The 20,753-nt window shown below is 39.3% G+C and overlaps 1 protein-coding gene across 1 annotated transcript in view; it reads left to right on the top strand.

Moving 5' to 3' along the window:
- The first annotated feature begins 842 nt into the window (after positions 1 to 842).
- itga11a (integrin, alpha 11a) overlaps positions 843 to 20,753 on the top strand; it is a 55,457-nt gene continuing 35,546 nt past the window's right edge. The window contains exons 1-2 of the mRNA XM_078272573.1: positions 843 to 1,102; positions 10,895 to 11,009. Of these exons, the coding sequence (XP_078128699.1) occupies positions 1,018 to 1,102; positions 10,895 to 11,009 (200 nt within the window). The 5' untranslated portion in view covers positions 843 to 1,017. The remainder of the gene's footprint in view (positions 1,103 to 10,894; positions 11,010 to 20,753) is intronic.

The following is a 20,753-nucleotide window of genomic DNA, read 5'->3' as shown; positions in this document are numbered from 1 at the left end:
ATCCAGTAGTGGAAAGAGTACTCAGATATTTTTCTTAAGTAAAAGTAGAAATACAGTGGTCTAAAAATACTGCATTACAAGTCCTAAAGTCGTGAATTCAAAATGATACTTAAGTAAAAAAAAAGAAATATTATCAGCAACATGTAATGAAAGTACTCAACTCAGAATGCCTTCTTTCACAATGTTAAAGTGTCATTTAGATGACGCTTTTATCCAAAGCGACTTACAATTGCTACATATGTCAGAGTTAGCACGCCTCTGGAGAAACTATGGGTTAAGTGTCTTGCTCAGGTACACATTGGTTGATGTATCGCAGTGGGAATTTAACCCAGATCTCTCACACCAAAGCCATGTGTCATATCCACTGCACCATCACCATATTATAAACGATTTCATTATTCTGTGTTTATCACTAACGAATACTTGTAAAAGCATTTTATTGTTGTAGTAATTTTTGTAGTAAGCATATTGTTTTTATAAAAAGTAACCAAGTGTCGGATTAACGTAGTGGAGTAAAAAGTAAAATATTTCCCTTTGAAATGTAGTGAAGACGCAAGTAACATATAATGAAAATACTCAAGTAAAGTACAAGTATGTCAAAGTTTTAGTGCAGTACAGTTCTTGAATAAATGTACATTGTTACATTCCACCACTTTAATGATCCATTTGAGAGTATTCACCCAGTCAAAGTCAGTTGAATGAATGTTTGAGAGGCTGAGTATTCCTGCCTGCTATGTCAGAATGGACCTCCTCCTTCTTCTCCTTCTACAGTCCCCTCCTACTTTCCCAAGATATATGCAGCGCTTTAACTTAGACTTAGAGTCAATCAGAGTGAGATCTTTAACTGTGCCCGCCACTGGTTCTCTTTTCCTCAGCCCACCACATACACTCTCACAGCAGTCATCACTCACACACACCCACACCCACACACACACCCACACACACACACACACACACACACACACACACACACACACACACACACACACACACACACAAACACACACACACACATGCATGCATGCATGCATGCACGCTTGCACCGGCAAAAATATGGAGTACTACTGCTTCCTCCTGCTCTGGATCTGCAGCCAGCAGTTAGGTGAGTGAAAGGTGTTTATGTATGTATGTTATTGTTTGTGTGTGTGTGTGTGTGTGTGTGTGTGTGTGTGTGTGTGTGTCCTTACATGCTTGAGTTGTGCTGATGTATGAATCAGACCTTCTTTCTTTCTTCATGTAGCTCTGCAGTATAATAATGGTTCTCTACTTGTTAGTTACAGTATACTTTGACCTGTTCCAAAAACTACTGGAAACTTTGAGACTGCTGCTTTTAAAGGTTTTTTATGTCCACGCTTTGAGAACAGTAATATCTGAATATCTTGAGTGAATGAATGGCTGCCTGTGTTAATTACATCATAACCTGACATCTTGACCCAGTATCATGGTAAGAGACAGGAAGGGCAGAGCTCAGTGGCTTTACCGAAGGATATGTTGTCCCCCTCAGGTCTACAGAGGTGCTGTGTGTTTCATTGGAAGCAGGCATGATCTCTCAAATGAAAGTTGATGCTATCTTTTCACAGTCAAGTTTCCAGTGACTGGAGAGTTGTTGGTGCTCAGCCAGAACTGTGGTCAATTACTGGTGAAATCACTATACCAGTAACACATCTCAACAGGAGGAAAGAGAGCGAGAGAGCGAGAGAGAGAGAGAGAGAGAGAGAGAGAGAGAGAGAGAGAGACAGAGAGTGAATAAAAGTCACCAAAAGAATATGATTTATGTTTTTAAAAACTAATAAAACCTACTGCGCCCTTTCAAATATACTGTAGACCCTTAAGCAACAGATGCAGCGCTACAGTAGAGATCGCTTTATGGTTAAGTTTGGAGCTCAGCATACTGTAGTGTAGAGTGTTACCACATTGTTAACACACTGTGTTGGCAAACGTTTCCATAGAATACTGTGCATGTTGAACAGTTTTTCAATGAAGCTGAAATTATTTACTCCTTTTGTGGGATGTTGCGTCACCCCGAGGTTAATACTGAGGTCTTTTTCTTTGGAAAAAACATAAATGAATCTTCGATTTAGACATTTGTTAACTAACACAAAACTAAGAAATGTAGGAGAGGAAATTGCTGTTGTAAATATTTGGCTTCATTTTTGAATTTGTTGGAAACAAGTTTTGGACTGATGCCACAGTAAGGGAGACACTGACCTTGTAGACCTTTTCTGTGGAGAAAGACTCGATGCTGGCTGTGGTGGGAGATGTTTTGGCAGGCACATAAGAAGGAGGCTGCATTGTAGTCTGTTTGTGGAATCCTGGGACTTTTGGACCAATGATCTCATCCGTGCATGGGAATTGTTGGGTCTTTGTAAATTATAGAGGGTCCTGAGATAACTACTGTTATGAGTTGACACTATGAATAAAATTGAATTGAATAAAATCCGGGTAACTTTGAGTCAGGCCATCTCATAGACATAGATGACACATCTAAACAGCGGGTGTGATTTGCCTCAGAAAACTACAGTTTGACATGAAGACACTCTTTTTTTCTTCTTTTCTTCCATACATTCAGCAGATTTGTCCTCATAAGGCACATGTCATCATAAACACTATTCCAGCAGGATATGTCAACTCAGCAAGTGTATTTCTTATGTAAACTAAGAATTTCCTCCTTTTTATTATATGTTCACTGTCATGAAGAGTGCATTGAAAATGATAATGCTAATTAATTACTGACATACTCATATAAATGATCTAACTGGAGGCCCTTCAAAATCCCAAATGTATGTTCCATTAAAGCAGAATCACAGTGTGCCAGATTCTGACTGGATTAAGTAAACAATAATACTCCATGAGTTGTCCTGATAATAAATGACAGATAGATAGATGCCAAGTCCATTATTTTCTTCATGGGTAAATGTCAAAGTGCATGGTAGCAATTATGTCATGGCCATTTGCCAAAGGAAATTCAGGAGGCTGTGTTTGCATCATCATCCACTTATAACAGTTGTTGTATTCAGAATCACCCATGCTTAGCTGTTTCACCAGCATGAAGCTTTATATATTTTGCCACTGCCTTATTTCATGAGCAACAGAGGAGTTGTTCTCCTTAATGTTGTCCTCCGTAGCGCTCAGCTAGTAGCAGCATTGATTCTGCTCAGCACTTCTGCCACTCTGGATTTGACGTCATCGTTGTGTGTCCTATTTGAGCGGCCAGAGCATCGGGACCATAGTTGGGACTGAGGAGTGCATCAGCAAAATCACATTTAATGTGGGATTTTTGCTGTCCAGGCTTTCTAAAATCAACCTGGATACAATCTGGATATGCCAATATGGGCTGGCAGTCTAAACGCTCAAATACACATGTAAGTGTTTTCTGATCTGATGCCTCTGTCGTTACAAATCACTGTTGAAAAATGAATCTGTTTTATGATGTGATAATGCTGCGGTTAAGGTTTGGTAGTGTTTAGGCACAAAAACAACTTGGTTGAGTCCAAAGTTATTTCGACACCTACAACCACCTGGACCTCTTCCCTTATGCAGACTTTGTGGCTCAATAATAACGTCACCCAGCTTCATTCTTTGCTATCAACAGACAAGACTAATAATTCTTACGACCGCTTGAGGGCTTTGCCGCTTGAACGTAAATCAATGTAGTTTTGGGGCATTCGCTGAAACAATTGATGCTATTGTTTGTCTTGGGGGGACAGTCTCTTTACTAAAGAAGACTGCTAAGCATGTGGTTAATGAGAGCGCTGAGACTGAACAAAAATTTGCAAACACAACCACTGACTAAAACGGCTCATAATTCATTGGAGTTGGATGATAATTATTTAATTGGTTTTTGCAACCCTGTTTACATTACACATTGATTTATATAAAAAAATGTTGATTAGTGTGTTAAACACACAAGGTTGACCCAACCTTGCGTGAAGTTTCCTGTTGCATGGACACTTTTCGTATAAAATTGGTAAATGCCATTACCATTGTATAAAATCAATTACATGTAATTGGCAGTCCCAGGTATTTACTGTACCTTTGCCAACAAATTTGGGTGGAGGTTTATTGTTTTTTTTGTACAATATCTTGATTGATTACAGTTGTTCCAAAAATCAGATGATTATACTTTGGTTTGTGTAATTTGGTCAGGGATTTGGTCAGACATTCCTTCATGCCGCGTCGACTGCCTTTTGGATCTGTGTCCAGATCCTATTTTCAAAAGTGAGTCTTGTGAGTTGGCATTTACTGACACTCAATATATTAGTAGCAACAGATGTCCTGGGGGTAGTTAACATTAAAATGTCTCATCAAAATCAATTATTATGGACATCAATTATATTTAAAAATGAATTATTAAAGTATTAAAGGTTGAATTACTGTCAGATCGTATCGTAAAATACCTGCATATGAATCATTAGTTGTAGTAGTTTTACAACATTAACAGGCTGTTGAAGATTGAGTATTACAGTTAGTTAACGTTACACTTGCCAAAAGCAATTAATACTCTACCTATACATAAATCCATGTCATGTTATTTCTGTAATAACAAACTTACCGCTTGCTAACTCCATGTACATGTCTTGACTATCATGTAGTTGTGTGTTCATAGCTGGTGTACTTGTTTTGCACTGTGCTACCCTAGAGACTTGGTTTGAATCCCTGGAGGGCCTTTTGTTGGCTCAGAGGGTTAATAGCTTGTTAATCAGTGCCCAGTTGGTTGTTGCGCATCTGGTTTTAGATACCCCGTGCCTCCCAGAGTATTTACATTGGCGCAGGGTAAATGTAATATAAGGTGCCAAAATCTTTCAAAGTATATTGTCAAGTGTGAAGTATCTTTCCAGAGAAAACCATTGTAATGTAAACCCAGAATTGATCAATGGAAAAATGGTAGTGTTGCTTTTGAGATGTATTTTATGTGAATTACATTATATATAAACTTATATTTTCAGCCAGATGCAGTCGTAATGCAGTGTCTAAACACCCACATACACACACACATCATTGTGATCTACCGTATGTTTTTCATAAATCCTAAACCATATTACACCGTATCAATTAATAAACAAACTGAATAATGCCTGTCTGATAGGAGGATGTCTCCAAGCCAGCAGTTTGCACAATGCAACCCGCACAGCTGCTCTATGTCAGTGGGTCTGTGCGGTGGAGCTCCTGCAGCTTGGTGTTGGGCCAAAGGCAGCAGCGGACTAATGTGGGTCGCACCGGCAGCCACCGGCCTGAGGTTTATTTATCTGGGCATGGAAGCCGGTACACAGGAAACCCAGCAAGACTCTGACCTTATGTTAGAAGCTGCTGATATTACTGGGAATATTAAATTGCTCTTTAGTAGCTTGAAATGGAAACTGGATCACCTCCATTCTCATGCTTTCACCCTGACACTTTCCCTGTCTTAGCTTTTGCTTATTTTTTGGTTAGACTTCAGTTGTTCTGTGATTGCATCTGTGGGAATTTATTTGAAATGCTTAAAAGTCATCCGAGCATTAAATCATTTACCACAACTTTTAACATTGATGTGCTCCAGTTGAACAATGATGGAGATACTTTAAAACGGTACAGCCCACTGCCCTTCACTTGTAAAATGATTTATGCTACACCACACTGTCAATAGTTACCAACTGATCTTTATTTATTTTTCATACACCTATCTGTTCCCACCAATCTATTTTCAGTCACCCCTTTTTTGTTTCTAGATAAACAGAAACCAGAGGATGTCTGGGGAAAGGATCAAACACCAGCTGAACATGTGAACCATTCATACAACAGGAAATGAGCAATGTGGAGAATGTGTCAATATTTACATGAAGAGTCTGCATGGCAGAGATGGCCATTTATTTTAATGGAGGTTTTCATGAAACGGAACAAATGGTCTATAGTTGTGCCAATCAGGGTGATATATACTCCTGATCACGTGACAGCCTTGAGAAATGAATGACTCATTCACTCTGTGGCAGGTCACTATACTCCCATAATGTCCTGCTGTGGTAAATTGGGGTTGTGATGTTTTTGACACTGCCTGCAGTGCCCAAAACCCTCAATTTCAGTCTCAGGTTTACTGATACTTGCTGAGGAACAGTGGGAGTAGACTTTGGTTTGCTATTTGTTTAGACAACTAATTAACACTCCAAACTATTCAGTATCTAAGGAATGCAGACCACTTCCAATTTCTGTTGGGAGACCATTTTTCTTCAAGGATATCTGCTCAACATGTAAGCTGTCCTTTGCTTTAAAGTGCAAACAACTGCTCACCCAAACAAATGCATCTTTTTTTCTGCTGTGTAACAAACAAAAAGCTGAGTTTTGTTGCAGCTGTACTTTGTATTACTACAGTACTGTGTTTGAGAACATGGACACTTTTAATCTGGACTAAAACGTAGCGTTACATAGAAATACTGATGGGAGTTTGACCAGCTGATGCACGAAAACATTTAACACATTTAACTACTGTTGAAATGTCATGATACGACCCCATTACTTACTTAAGATAGTAAAGCATGCTTTCACCCTTAACATTTCAAATGTAATTCCTTGACAATGATTGTCCTTCAGCTGGAGGTGGAGCACCAGATGCTTAAGTGCTGGGGATGTTCATCCCAAGGGGGTAAGCAAGCATCCTATAAGCATACCTCCTATGGGGAGGTTCATAGGCTAACAAGCCATCACGTTCTGTTAGCATTCCATTCACTGCATTTCATTTTGACGTCACTTTGACAGTGAATAACTTTACATCCGAAGCATTTAAAGACTATATATGTCCATTGTTTATTTCTAAAGAAAAACGACAATGTATAAAAGGCTCCATTACCTTGTATCTCACATTATGGCCCCGTAGCAGCCATTTTTATAAAAATAGGCTAACGATTGTGTCATTACCACGTAACTTTATGTCGCACAGTAGAGAAATTACCGTATAGTCAGGAGAAGCTCGCAGGCAATCGGGGGGGACGTGGAGGCATAAAGTCAAAATAACAAAAATAATTAATCAGAATACTTACCAAGTTGCTCCTGCTCCTATGCTCATGGACAGCTCCTACTCACGCTCTCCGTCTCTGCAAGATTGAATGATTGAGATTTCTCTTGGCACAGCTACCAGAAGACTTCCAACTTTCAGACAGGTTGCTCACGTCACATCTACGTCGTCAAGCTCAGCTTTGAGGCTGCACAGCAACGCTCAGCCCTCACCAGAAAAGTGCTTCTAATTGACTTCACTGGTCTCCGTCGAAGTCTACGGTGTTGCTTTGTCCATTTCTTTAACTGTCTATGGTTCATCCTCATCACAGAACATGCTGTTATAGTGGCAATGATCCCACAATTAGTGCAGCAAACTATGCAAATCTTAGATAACAAAAAAGCGCCACCATTAGCCAAGTTATTTATGTTCTATTATCAACTCATAAATGTGTGTTCAGATAGAACACAAAGTGAATTACGGAATTACACAACTTCATCGCAGCGCAACAAATTGATGCAAAGAGTTTTTTTTTCCATCTTGCTGATGGCTTGATAGATATTGTTTTTCATGGATAACCAAGAAAAGCAAGCAGCTCCTTTGAGGTGTTTAAAAGACTCAGCTGTAGTTTTTATAATGGCAGACTGGAACACACATTGTTACGTCTAGGAAGTTTTCTGACATACAGCCCTTGACATCAAATAGACAGTTATGTAATGTGGGCAACTTGGGCTTCTCGCAATGCAGATGAGTATCATTGCGATAAAAGTGAAAACAGATGCTAAACTCACTAGGACTGCAACTAACGATTATTTTCATTATCCTTAAATCTGTTGATTATTTGCTCAATTACCCTAATCAATTAGTTGTTTGATCTATAAAAAGACAGAAAATGTCTTGTCTTGTTTTGACCACAACTCAAAGATATTCAGTTTACTGTCATAGAGAATTAAAGAAACTAGACAGTATTCACATTTAAGAAGCTGGAATCAGATATATTTTATTCATAAACAATCACTCAATACTCAATGCTCACAATTATTAGGGTTATTGGATAACATATCATAACAGTAGTTGTATTAAGAGACTTAAAATGTCTCTGCATAACAGTGAGTAATAGCATGATTATTATTAGTAATATATATCTTATGTAATATACTAATCTGCACAATCACATATTTTGTTCATTAGGTATGTAGAGTCAGCTTAACAATTGCCAATGAAAATTCGTTAAGTTTAACTTCATTCACATTTGCATCATTAAAAGAGAACCCTGGGTTCAACTGTCTTGAATTTGACCTCAGCTGTCATTTGTTATGGGTTAATTTGAATTTTACACGTTTTCCCACTGTTGAGCATTCCTTCACTTTGTTGTTTACATTTAACTGAATTTTCCTCTTGCAGGAAAAAAAAGACTCATTTAACTTGACGTGACCCCAGAGCCTCACAGATGGGGAGTCAGCTGAGAGTGAGGTTGTTTAGCGTGAGGGCGAGGGATTGAATAAGCCCAACAGTGTGTGGACAAAAGCCACAGAGATGTAATAAGTGGGGGAGTTTGTAGTTGTTTAAATCAGAGGTCTTTGTGCTTTCAGCTCAGCTGGGCAGCTTAAACTGTGAGAAAACACTTTATTTTTTAAGAAATAATCTTCTACAGAACAAATCTCTCTGTCCCATTAAGCATAATGTCTGCTTAACTTTCCCTCCTACTTTCTTTTCTTAAAGTGCTCATATTATGCTCCTCTTCCAGTTCATAATTGTATTTAGAAGTTGTACCAGAATAGGTTTACATGGTTTAATTTGCAAAAAACACCATATTTCTTTGTCGTACTGCACATTGCTGCAGCTCCTCTTTTCACCCTGTGTGTTGAGCTCTCAGTTTTAGCTACAGAGTGAGACATCTCACTTCTGTTCCATCTTTGTTGGGAGTCGCACAGGCGCAGTAGCTAGGTAAGGACTACTAGCCAGTCAGAAGCAGAGTATGAGGGCGTGCCATGCTAGCACAATGGCGAGCATTATAACGTGTGTTACAAAGTGACGCACGTTTGTCACGGAAGTAAAGGCTGAACTACAATAGAGCTGTTTGGAGCAGTTTGTGAACAGTGTTTTTTTGGTGCTGAAATGGTGTAGTAGTTCCCAATCTAACGTAGTATATTTTTTGATTTAGAGTATCATTAAGCCCTACTGTAAAGGTCAGCATGATCTGTGAGCGTAGAGTAGGTTAAACATCAATAGACCGATCAGCACAGACTCATGATAATTTTGGGATCTGGTGAGACAGAGATCAGCAGGAGATTAAGTAGAAGACGGAGATGGATCAAGAGGAAGTCAGGGTGGTAGATGATTATGTTTTTCCCCTACTTCTCTGCCAAAAGGAAAATGTCATCACATTCAAGTCCTCACACAGAGACAGAGTCCTCCTCTTTTGATGGAAATTGAAAAGCCAAATAATGCTGTCACCCTTAATTAGCCATAATGGCACAATAACTTGGTGACATACAGAATCTGAAAAAAAACAAAAAAACTTCTGGGATTGGCATTTTAATTGAAAACAGACATTCACTGCTCTTTTCTCCCACCTGGTAAGCTGTCAAAAGGTGTAAGAGAAATTTAGACACACAATCGGAAATACAGATTTGCTTTGATCAGGTCCCACTGCAGCTTTTACTTTTTACCCTCTTACTACTTGTAAGGTTACACTTAACCTTCTATTAACTGTAATATAAAAACAAAACTCCTTGCAGAGGCTCTTTACCAATCGTATAATTGCAGTTGCAAGATATTAGGTACTGATATGATGCAGGTGTTAGGTCATTTCTTCATATGGATGACATTTTGAGAGCCTTTTCGGCTCCTTCACCACTGAAATGTAAATCACAGATTTTACATCTGTCTTACATCAGATTTAGGTCTCTTTTACATTATATGCCAGATTGGTGCCTGGAAAAAAAGTTATTCTGGAAGTAAAACGTTGGTCATATGGGTGGTAATGTTGATACTATGCTGCTTAATCAAAACCTGTCTGGGTCTACAGATGTCTGATAGAAGAATATCAGTCAAATGTGACAGACAGCTCAGCTGCTCTGCAACACGTAAACAATGAGTATGTTTTCTTTATGAGGGAAGTCTGTGTTTAGACTGGTGCAGGGGGACAAACAGACATGAGACAGAGTAGGGCTTATTTTAATGATGAGCAAGGATGACGTTGCAGTTTGTTGCACTTAGGCCAGATGCTGAGGTCTAATCAATGTTAATGTAAATGCTTCTTTCAGTACAGACATCCATAAAGATGCTGAGATACTACTACGTGGCACTGAAAACTGGATGTTCTGTGTATTACACTAACGCTAGTATAGAACTAGGTACTAGACGTCAGGTCATTAATCAGTCCCTCCAGAAAAACGCGATTATGCGATCGCATAATTCAATGCATAATCAGCCAAAGTCCGCATATTTATGCGGGGGCCGCATTTTTTTAAATGTGCCGCACTATGCGCAAAATATGCAGGGCTTGCATGATTTCATAATCCCCGCAATTTCCTTGCAAAATAGTCACATATATCTTAGCAGAAAGTTGAAAAATGTTGTGTTTACTTCGCACAAGAGCAGCCATTTCCCCCTGTTGCCATGGGAACTTATGAAGTGACGTAATTACGCGACGTGAACATCATCGAAAAGCTGCAAACCCCGCGATGAAGCCATGAAGAAACCGCAGTTTTTGCAAGTTCCCACAATTACTGCAAGTTCCTGCAATTTCATCGCATAAAATTGCATAAATATCCCGCATATTCCATCGCATTTTTTCAGAAAACGTGCCGCATAATCAAGGATTTTTGCCCGCAACAATCACAAAAAAACTTTTCATTTTTTTGGAAGGACTGATTAATGGCATCTTCTTTAGCCAATGCTGATGAACATTGCCTTTTCTTTTTTAAGGCTTCCACGACTGCTTCAATATCGACACAAAGAACCCCAGGATCATCAAAGGCCCTAAACAAGCCCAGTTTGGATACACTGTTCAGCAACACGTGGCTGCTGGAGGAGAAAAATGGTAAGGAGCTGATATGATTTACACACTGCTGTGATGCAAAATGATGTTTTGCACCTTTAAAGTATTTCAACAATTTGATGTCAAATTTTGCTACTCAGTGCCTGTCTTGTCATATAGCTCGGCAAAAATCCGACCCCACAATGACCACTTGAATTAAAAGTGTCAGACTTTTATCATCTATATTTAATGATGCAAAATGTCAATATCTCTTATTGTGATGTACATTTTTAAATTCTGTTTAACAGCCGGAATTTACCTTGGAGATCTATGGCTAAGAGGTCAAGTACATCATGACTGTTAAACTCATGCGACAAGTTGTAGTGCTGACAGACTGTCTGACTTGGCAGTTAGATATTTTTCCCAAGAAAGAGAGTGATCTTCTGTACCTCTCCTGTGGTGTGCACAGTTTCCTCCCATTAATTTGTGCTTGCAAAACAAACTGAAATCCTGAGCTGGATACCTCACATTCATCATGTTACCTCATAACACAAACTCACTCCTGATGCATGCTATTATTAGGCCAACTGGCACCGTGTGGTGGCCAAAATGAGTCTCTGGCTTCCCCAAAATGCCTGTTGGCAAACACTGTGCTAGTACCATGCCAAGTCCCAGCTGTGCTTCTGTCTGTGTGTGTGTGTGTGTGTGTGTGTGTGTGTGTGTGTGTGTGTGTGTGTGTGTGTGTGTGTGTGTGTGTGTGTGTGTGTGTGTGTGTGTGTGTGTGTGTGTTTGTGTGTATGTAAAGCATTAGCTCTGTTTATATATATATATATATATATATATATATATATATATATATATATATATATATATATATAAACAGAGCTTATATATATATATTAATTATATGCCTGTTTTTTTTTCTCTGACTTCAATGGCTTTCAGACTGGCTTCACCAGAAAATGAACACTTTACATTTTCCTGACAAGAGACCTCTTGCAGTTGATAAGTGAATAATGACTGTCCACTCTAAGTCGCATAATTTGTTAGAGTGGATGCGTAGGTGTACAGTGCATGTGACCATGACCATGTTGTCTCCTTTCAACAATCAGCCTTGTTTTAACCATGAAAGGTAAATCAACAATGACTAATCATATGCACTAAAATCCTTCCTAACAGTGACGTAAACTGCTTTGTAGCAAGCGAGTGATCATCGAACTGAAACCCTCGACCTTGACCATACATGTATGTAGAGGTGATAGTTCAGAAAACATAGCATACGTGTAACATAAACGTTGCTAGTTGTACCTAATCTAATTTTTGTTTCAATAGCATTATGGTAGAACTGGGTTATGTCTCATTAAGAATTTATCGGTCATAATTTCCCTCTGAGAACAGCCCAATGGTATTATTTTAATTTTTACACTAAGCACTGCTCTGCTAACATAATGGGACCAGTGTAAATACCGGACTGGGCTTACTGTCCCATGCTGATTGTTTTTACTGTTCCTCTTGGCAAGTTATCCATCCTCCATCACCCTTGGGTAGCCTGAGAAATGAGGCCTATAGTGTTTTATGTGGGTGATGTGTGTGTTTGTGTGTAAACAGAGACAGTATTGTGTTCACACAAAAAAACTTCAGAATATTGCACTTGACAATGAAATGACTATCCTGCTGCCTGATAAAATCACAGATCACCATGCCGTGTTTGTGTACATATACATGTGTGTTTGTGTGTGCTCTTGTATTTATTGGGGATGCACGGATTTAGATTTAGATTTTTTTGTAGATTTATTTGATTAGGACAATGCACATTAATCAACATTTCTGTAAATGCGCCTTTGTTTTAAGTTAAGTTGTGTTAAGTTTTAACGGTAGTCCTAGTTACCTAGCATGTATGTCTTTATGGTGGGAGGAAACCGGAGCACCCAGAGGAAACCCACGCAAATACGGGGAGAACATGCACATTTGCAGTGCCAACTTGCTATGTGGCAAAAGTGCAAATATCTGCTCGTTGGCCTATCTGCAAATAAGATGGCAATTACCGATGGCAGTGGCTGATGTATATGTGTTGTTTTTTTGCTGTCAGACTCGAACAACAGCCGCTAACATATGCTGCTACTACAGCTGCTGATTCAGAGAAGAAGCCACTGACTCTGCACGACCCTGGCACGACGTATAACGTAAAAAGGGCAAAGGGTGCCGTGCGCATGCGTGGTTTGTTTACAGTAAAAGAAAATGTTGGCCATTTGGAAGGATTGCACCGTGTCGGAGAAAGATCAGCAACATAAACCGCCACCAGCAAGACTCAGTCCTTAAAAACCACAGCATTTGAGAAGGGGAGAAAATACCCTACGGACAGCGCCAAAGCTTAAGGTATTACTAACAAGGTGATGTAGTTCATCGCATTATAGATGACCAGCTATTTCGAAGCCTACAGCCCAGTCTTTGTCATTTTTCTGATGTTTCACATTCACACATACCTGAACTACTAACTTGGTATTATTTAATAATAATACAATATAGAATATCACTGGCCTTATCTTTTAAGGCAGGGATATTCAACAGGGGGTCAAGGACCCCTAGGGGTGCCTCAGAGTCAATGCAGGGGGGCCTCAATTCCAAAAATGTCTTAACTTGAATCCAACATATTATTAGCAAATATGAATCCCTACTGATGACAGGCTTACTGGCTTATACGTAAGGTAGTCACTAAGATAGCCATCCACAGATAGAGTTAATCCTAAGGATTCACTGTGCCACATGTATGTTTTAACATTAAAACATGATTTATAAAATCATGCCAACAATTATTAGGCTATTTTAATAGCTTAGTATTCTATACAAAAAGGTATATTCTATGTAAAGGCTTTAGACCACCCCACACGTTATTGTAGACCCAGTTTAATATGCAACTTCTTTTATACAATATATGTAGTAGGGGGTCCGTGCTCTATCTCTCTTTCAGTCAAGGGGTCCTTGGCTTAAAAAATGTTGAAGACCCGTGCTTTAAAGTTTAGATGAGGGGCTTGGGAGTGAAATTGTGTGTGTTCTTGGTGTACAGGAAGGGACACTGACACATTTGGAGAGTGAAGTGACAAACTAGCAAGAGCTGCCAGCTCACAGAAGTCATCCTTTGCACATGTCAGCGACGGAGTCGCTTACACTGTAAAATCCAACTTCTTCACCATTCAGAGCAACTGTCAGCCAACCATGACTTCCAGAAGTAAAAAGGTCTGATGAGGCCAATTTGTGTGGAAAAAAAGTCACCAGAGACGCTGCCTCGACTGAGGTAAATGTCTGAAAACGAGGTGAAAACATTTGCAGTGGAAGAATAGTGCAGCACAGACTGTACAAACAGCGTCTAGCCAAAATGGAGCTGTAGGGATTGGCATCTTTATTAGGTGTTCATACATCTGGTATAAAAGTGCCTTCATTCATAAGCAATACAATAGTGGTAGTGCACAAATGTGGTGGAAAGTCTTCTGATTGAGGCAAGAAAAAAAAACATTTCTGTAAACATATATGTTTAGATATGTTAAAAAATGTTTTAAACAATTGTTTCAATATTGGGGCTATTCAGTATACTGCCTAACTCAACCTACTGTGACCCACAGTGCTGAGTCTCCCACTGGTTTTACACCTTGGTTATGACTTTTCTGTCTCTGCGGCAGACAAGTTAGTCATCCAGCAGAGTTTAGTTTTAAAACAATGTTTAGTCAGTGCAGCAGTGTGCGTAGGTGTGGGTATTTGAACACACAGCTGCATGCACAAACTCAAGCTGTACAGTATATTTGTGTGTCTGTGGAAGTGTGTGTGCAATGCAGTCTGACACTTCTCAGCTGGACTCAGGAATGTTGCGGTATCTGAGGGAGATGTGAAAACACTGTGTTATTGAGTGTGAAAGGATCATTAAAATAATTCTGAATAATGCTTTCAATTTTGACAAAACTTGATTTCTTTGATCCATATCCTCACATCTAAACCAAAGATATTGCTGCTCAGTATAGTTTTATCTATCACCAGTGGGAGCTTCACTAAGTGATGTGAGGATCCACCCTTTATCAGACAGCTGTAGAAGTATTCAGATTGTTTACTTGAGTCAAAGTAAAAACATACCATATTATAAAAAATACTTACTTATGATACAGAAGACCTGCATTCAAAATGTTACGTAAGTAAATGTACATTACTGCCTATTGTTTTATTGAAATGAAGTATAAAGTGGCATTCAATAGCAATACTTGTACAAAGAAATGTACTTAAATACAGTACTTGATTAATTTAATGTAGTTATTTTTCATCTCTGGTACCAGATCAGTGTTGCTTTCTTGTGGAGAAGTGATGACTCGACTCCACATGTCTCACATTTTCATATGTGTCAACTAAGAGCTTTGAGAGGGATTTGTATTTGTTTTCCCCAAGATTAATGTTTTGATGAGACAATTATCTCTGCTGATTAGGACATAATCTGTTTTTTAAGCGAATACAAATGCATCTTTAAAGTGCCAGACTGCAAGTCTGCAGCAGAACATGTGCTCACCAAGTGTGAGCACTTCAGGGGGGCATTTCTGCTGATTGTCTGGGTTTGTGTGTTCTGGTGCTTGTATTCACTGTATTTACAAATGTGTGATTAGTCCATGAGAAAACAGTATTTGTAATAGACTTATTATGAATTGCAATGGACAATCGACAATGTCCCTGGCCATTTATGCCTTTTAACTTTCCAACCTCCACTTTCCCCTCAAGTGCTTTCACCTCAACTGAGCTTTCGAGAGAATTTAAATTGTTACAATAATGGATGTTGCCTGTGAGCATCTGTGCTACACTGCCGCACTCTCAACTTTTCCAGAGCTGTCTGATTTTCTGAAAACCCTCAGCTGTGTGTTTTGATTGGAACAGGATCACAGCTGGAAAGTGACTTTGTAAAAAAAGGCTTTCAATGACCCGACACTGAGGTAAGCGAGGCATGCAGCTAAATTCAAAAGGCTTTCTTTGTGGAACAAATTAAGAAAGTAGTTTGTTTATTCCACTGTGATGGACAAGTTGTTGACAAGAGCTTTTGTGTATCTGAAATATAAGACTAGTATGTCGAAAAAGACTTATCTGAGAAACCATTACCCAAGCATGTGGTATTTAAGTGAGCAGCGAAAAAAAAATACTATTTTCACAATTTTTGGCTTCAGAGACATCAAGAAGTTGAGACATCTTTGTCAGGTCTGTTGACAGTTTCTTTCTATGACTGCTGATAGAGCTACCAAGTTGAGGAAAGGTCACAATGTCAAGAATGTGTCATTTCCTCACATTTCTACTGAGCATTATGGTGCCCTAAACATTCTGCCAGAGCGGACACTCTTTGGGGAGCTGAGAAGAGGCCACTTTACCTCCAATTGACAAAGAGCTTGGGTGTTTAAACCTGATGGGATTCACGGACCTGCATACTTGAGCCATACACCACAGAAGCCTCCCATTTTCTATTCCCACTGTTTATTTTTCTACAGTTGTACCAGGTCTCCTCAATGGAGACCTGACCTTTACTCCTTAGCTCAGTTACGACTTGCACTCCACAAAGAACTACAGGGAGTCTGTGAAGTCTTTCAGCACTGGCCTCAAATAGTGTTCCCTTTATTTTGCTCATTTGCAAAGCTGCAAAGAAAAGTTGTTTTACACCTCTCGAGCTTGAGAGGAAAACAATTTGATCTATTGGATTTTAGTTTAGACACAACAGACACAGTTATGTGATTGTAATGCTTATGTCAGTAGTATTTTATACCTTTTCAGTTAGATGATTGATACCTGTTTCATTGACTCTAGCGAAAATAGGACTCTACAGCTACAGTTTCTGTGAGGTTATATCAGGCACAGCAGTGCTTTGAGCCCAATGTTGGCATGAAAACATTGGCTAATTAGCATTAAACATTCAACAAAGGTTCCACTGCGTTTAATGTGAATGCCATTAGTTTTGCAGATATTTGGGCATAGACTTTAGTATTGGATACATTTTGACCTGATGATGGCGCTATAGGATACAAGTTAAGCTACTACCAAAGATATTACTGTACACTTCATAAATATCTATACAATATCTGTGCAATCCATGTATATGTTGGGATATACTGTATGTATGTTAAATATATGTTTTGGTAATGTTAAGCTTTTATTATGGACAGCAGCGATAATTTACTCTGAATCCCTAAGCCATGGGGGCATCCAGTAGATCTTAAGATAGTTTACTGGTGACCTGCTGGTGATGCCAGAGGAAAAGTCAAGGGACCACCAAAGTCAACAGGATTCATCCTGTGGGGACCATGATCCAATCCATGTAATAGCTCTTGAGATATTTCAATCTGGGGGAATGTGATGGACTGACAAACCAACATTGCCTTTCCAAGAGCCACGCCGCTAGCGTGGCTAAAAATATATCTTAGAAACATAGACCGCTATTTGTTCAAACTGAAAAAGACCAACATGTTTGAGGGACAATAAATTAAGGCAACAAGCATGTGCTTTCTCATAAGTCCCGTCACTGCCTGGTCAATACTCTCAAGTGAAATAGACACGCTAAATGAATGTCTTTGGAAAATGATTATTTGACCATGACAATTCTTTCGATTTATGAGGCAGCATAATGCAGACAAATGGAATGTGATGAGCAAGCATGACATTAGACTAGCACGCTCATGTTTGGGGCAGGGATGTGGTTTCACAGTGTATGCATCTCTTCCTTCCAAATATGAAAAACATTACCACATTAATGACAGCCTGGGCTTGGGGTGGCACTTCCTCAAAACCCCAACATTTTGTATCCCCTGGTAACCATGGTAGAAAATGTCCATGCATTCATTTTGGGTCAAGTTATTACTTTCAGTGTCATTAGCATTCCTGCAGTGATGATGCACCGAGGCTAGCATTCAACCCTAATTAGCTCTGGAACATGATTGTTTGAGCAGCTTCTGGTGAAATTCAGAAGGCCCCGAGGCAGGCGTCCAAGTCAAAGGCAACAATAGTCCTTTTTCATCAAGGTAGCTGTATCCTGACCTGAACTTGTGCTGCAGTGTCTCCTCTTGCCAGTGGATAGCAATAACTGAAATAATAATCATGATATTAATAGCTATAAAAATATGAGCACTGTTGGAGCCACTGTGGTGAAAATGACTTCCAGAGGCTATGAGACTTTAAAAGTTGGCTTCAGGTACAATAACATTGAAGCCTACTTCCATATGAGTCTCTCTTTAATGTGCAGTGATGGACAGTTTCCTCTTGTCCTCATCACTGCTTTAAAATGTCAAATCATAACAAATGTTTCTGTGTATACAGTGGGGCAAAAGAGTATTTAGTCAGCCACCAATTGTGCAAGTTCTCCCACTTAAAAAGATGAGAGAGACCTGTAATCTTCACCATAGGTACACTTCAACTATGAGAGACAAAATGAGAAAAACAAATCCAGAAAATCACATTGTAGGATTTTTAATAAATTTATTTGCAAATTATGGTGGAAAATAAGTATTTGGTCAATAACAAAAGTTCATCTCAATACTTTGTTATATACCCTTTGTTGGCAATGACAGAGGTCAAACGTTTTCTGTAAGTCTTCACAAGGTTTTCACACATTGTTGCTGGTATTTTGGCCCATTCCTCCATGCAGATCTCCTCTAGAGCAGTGATGTTTTGGGGCTGTCGCTGGGCAACACGGACTTTCAACTCCCTCCTGGCTAGGCCACTCCAGGACCTTGAAATGCTTCTTACGAAGCCACTCCTTCGTTGCCCGGGCGGTGTGTTTGGGATCATTGTCATGCTGAAAGACCCAGCCACGTTTCATCTTCAATGCCCTTGCTGATGGAAGGAGGTTTTCACTCAAAATCTCACGATACATGGCCCCATTCATTCTTTCCTTTACACGGATCAGTCATCCTGGTCCCTTTGCAGAAAAACAGCCCCAAAGCATGATGTTTCCACCCCCATGCTTCACAGTAGGTATGGTGTTCTTTGGATGCAACTCAGCATTCTTTCCCCTCCAAACACGACGAGTTGAGTTTTTACCAAAAAGTTCTATTTTGGTTTCATCTGACCATATGACAGTCTCCCAATCCTCTTCTGGATCATCCAAATGCTCTCTAGCAAACTCCAGACGGGCCTGGACATGTACTGGCTTAAGCAGGGGGACGCGTCTGGCACTGCAGGATTTGAGTCCCTGGCAGCGTAGTGTGTTACTGATGGTAGCCTTTGTTACTTTGGTCCCAGCTCTCTGCAGGTCATTCACTAGGTCCCCCCCTGTGGTTCTGGGATTTTTGCTCACTGTTCTTGTGATCATTTTGACCCCACGGGGTGAGATCTTGTGTGGAGCCCCGGATCGACGGAGATTATTAGTGGTCTTGTATGTCTTCCATTTTCTTGTAATTTCTCCCACAGTTGATTTCTTCACACCAAGCTACTTACCTATTGCAGATTCAGTCTTCCCAGCCTGGTGCAGGTCTACAATTTTGTTTCTGGTGTCTTTTGTCAGCTTTGGTCTTGGCCATAGTGGAGTTTGGAGTGTGACTGTTTGAGGTTGTGGACAGGTGTCTTTTATACTGATAACAAGTTCAAACAGGTGCCATTAATACAGGTAACGAGTGGAGGACAGAGGAGCCTCTTAAAGAAGAAGTTACAGGTCTGTGAGAGCCAGAAATCTTGCTTGTTTGTAGGTGACCAAATACTTATTTTCCCGAGGAATTTGCAAATAAATTAATTACAAATCCTACAATGTGATTTTCTGGATTTTTTTTTCTCATTTTGTCTCTCATAGTTGAAGTGTACCTATGATGAACATTACAAGCCTCCCTCATCTTTTTAAGTGGGAGAACTTGCACAATTGGTGGCTGACTAAATACTTTTTTTGCCCCCACTGTATGCACACATAACTTGTATAGCTACCCTAAAAGGAACTCACAAATAAAGATGGCATGCCACATGACATCAAAAAATAAACTCAAGACTGACAGTCAAACAAACAATCTCACCACAAAGTCCACTTCTGTTCTCGAGACTAATTATATCACACAATCTTCCTCAACGGGAGTTTGGACTGGTTGTCATGGAAGTGTTGACTCAATTTTCAGTTAAATACAACTTTATTTATCCCTGCAGGACCACTGCCATTCTTGTGATGAACTGTATGCAATAGCTTGCTACTCAGGTCAACAAATAAAAACATCATCGATAAAGAAGAAAGAAAAAGCACATCATTATTCATCTTAAACATGCAATAATGATGTTCAAATATATATTTGTCCTTTTGTTATGTACTTTATAAACAGTTGTGTTCTTAATGTAGGATTTTTACAAGATTAAATTAATATTTTGGAAGCATGCTGAGGTTAAAGCAGCATATTATAAAAAGGACAAGACAGGGGCAATGTCAAAACTTAACCCGTGTCCTAATTCAAACAAACAGTTATGTTTTACAGTACATTGCAGGATTTTAGCTTTAATAGCACAAGCAGATGAAACCATTTGACATTTGAGCTGAATCATTTTAACGTTTTTGTTGAATGCAATGTCTAAATGCCTTTTTAGGCTGTGCTCATGAGACAAACTTGTAGAAAGACTGTTGTTGTTGTTGTTATTGTTGTTGTACAATTAAATAATGGTTGCAATGATGAATATAGTCTTTGTGGCTGAAAGAATGTCTACAGAATGTGTTCTTCAACAAATTCATAGATTGCATTCAAAAAAAGTGCTTAACAGTATTATTAGGAAGTGTATAATTATCACTTTACAATCCCCAGGACACCTTTTTCATACTAACCTTATGCAGTTATAGGTGAG

The sequence above is a fragment of the Sander vitreus genome, chromosome 1 (genome assembly GCF_031162955.1).
Source record: "Sander vitreus isolate 19-12246 chromosome 1, sanVit1, whole genome shotgun sequence".
NCBI lineage: Eukaryota > Metazoa > Chordata > Actinopteri > Perciformes > Percidae > Sander > Sander vitreus.
Note: the sequence above shows the minus strand (reverse complement) of the source record. Positions and strands in the feature narration are given on the sequence as shown.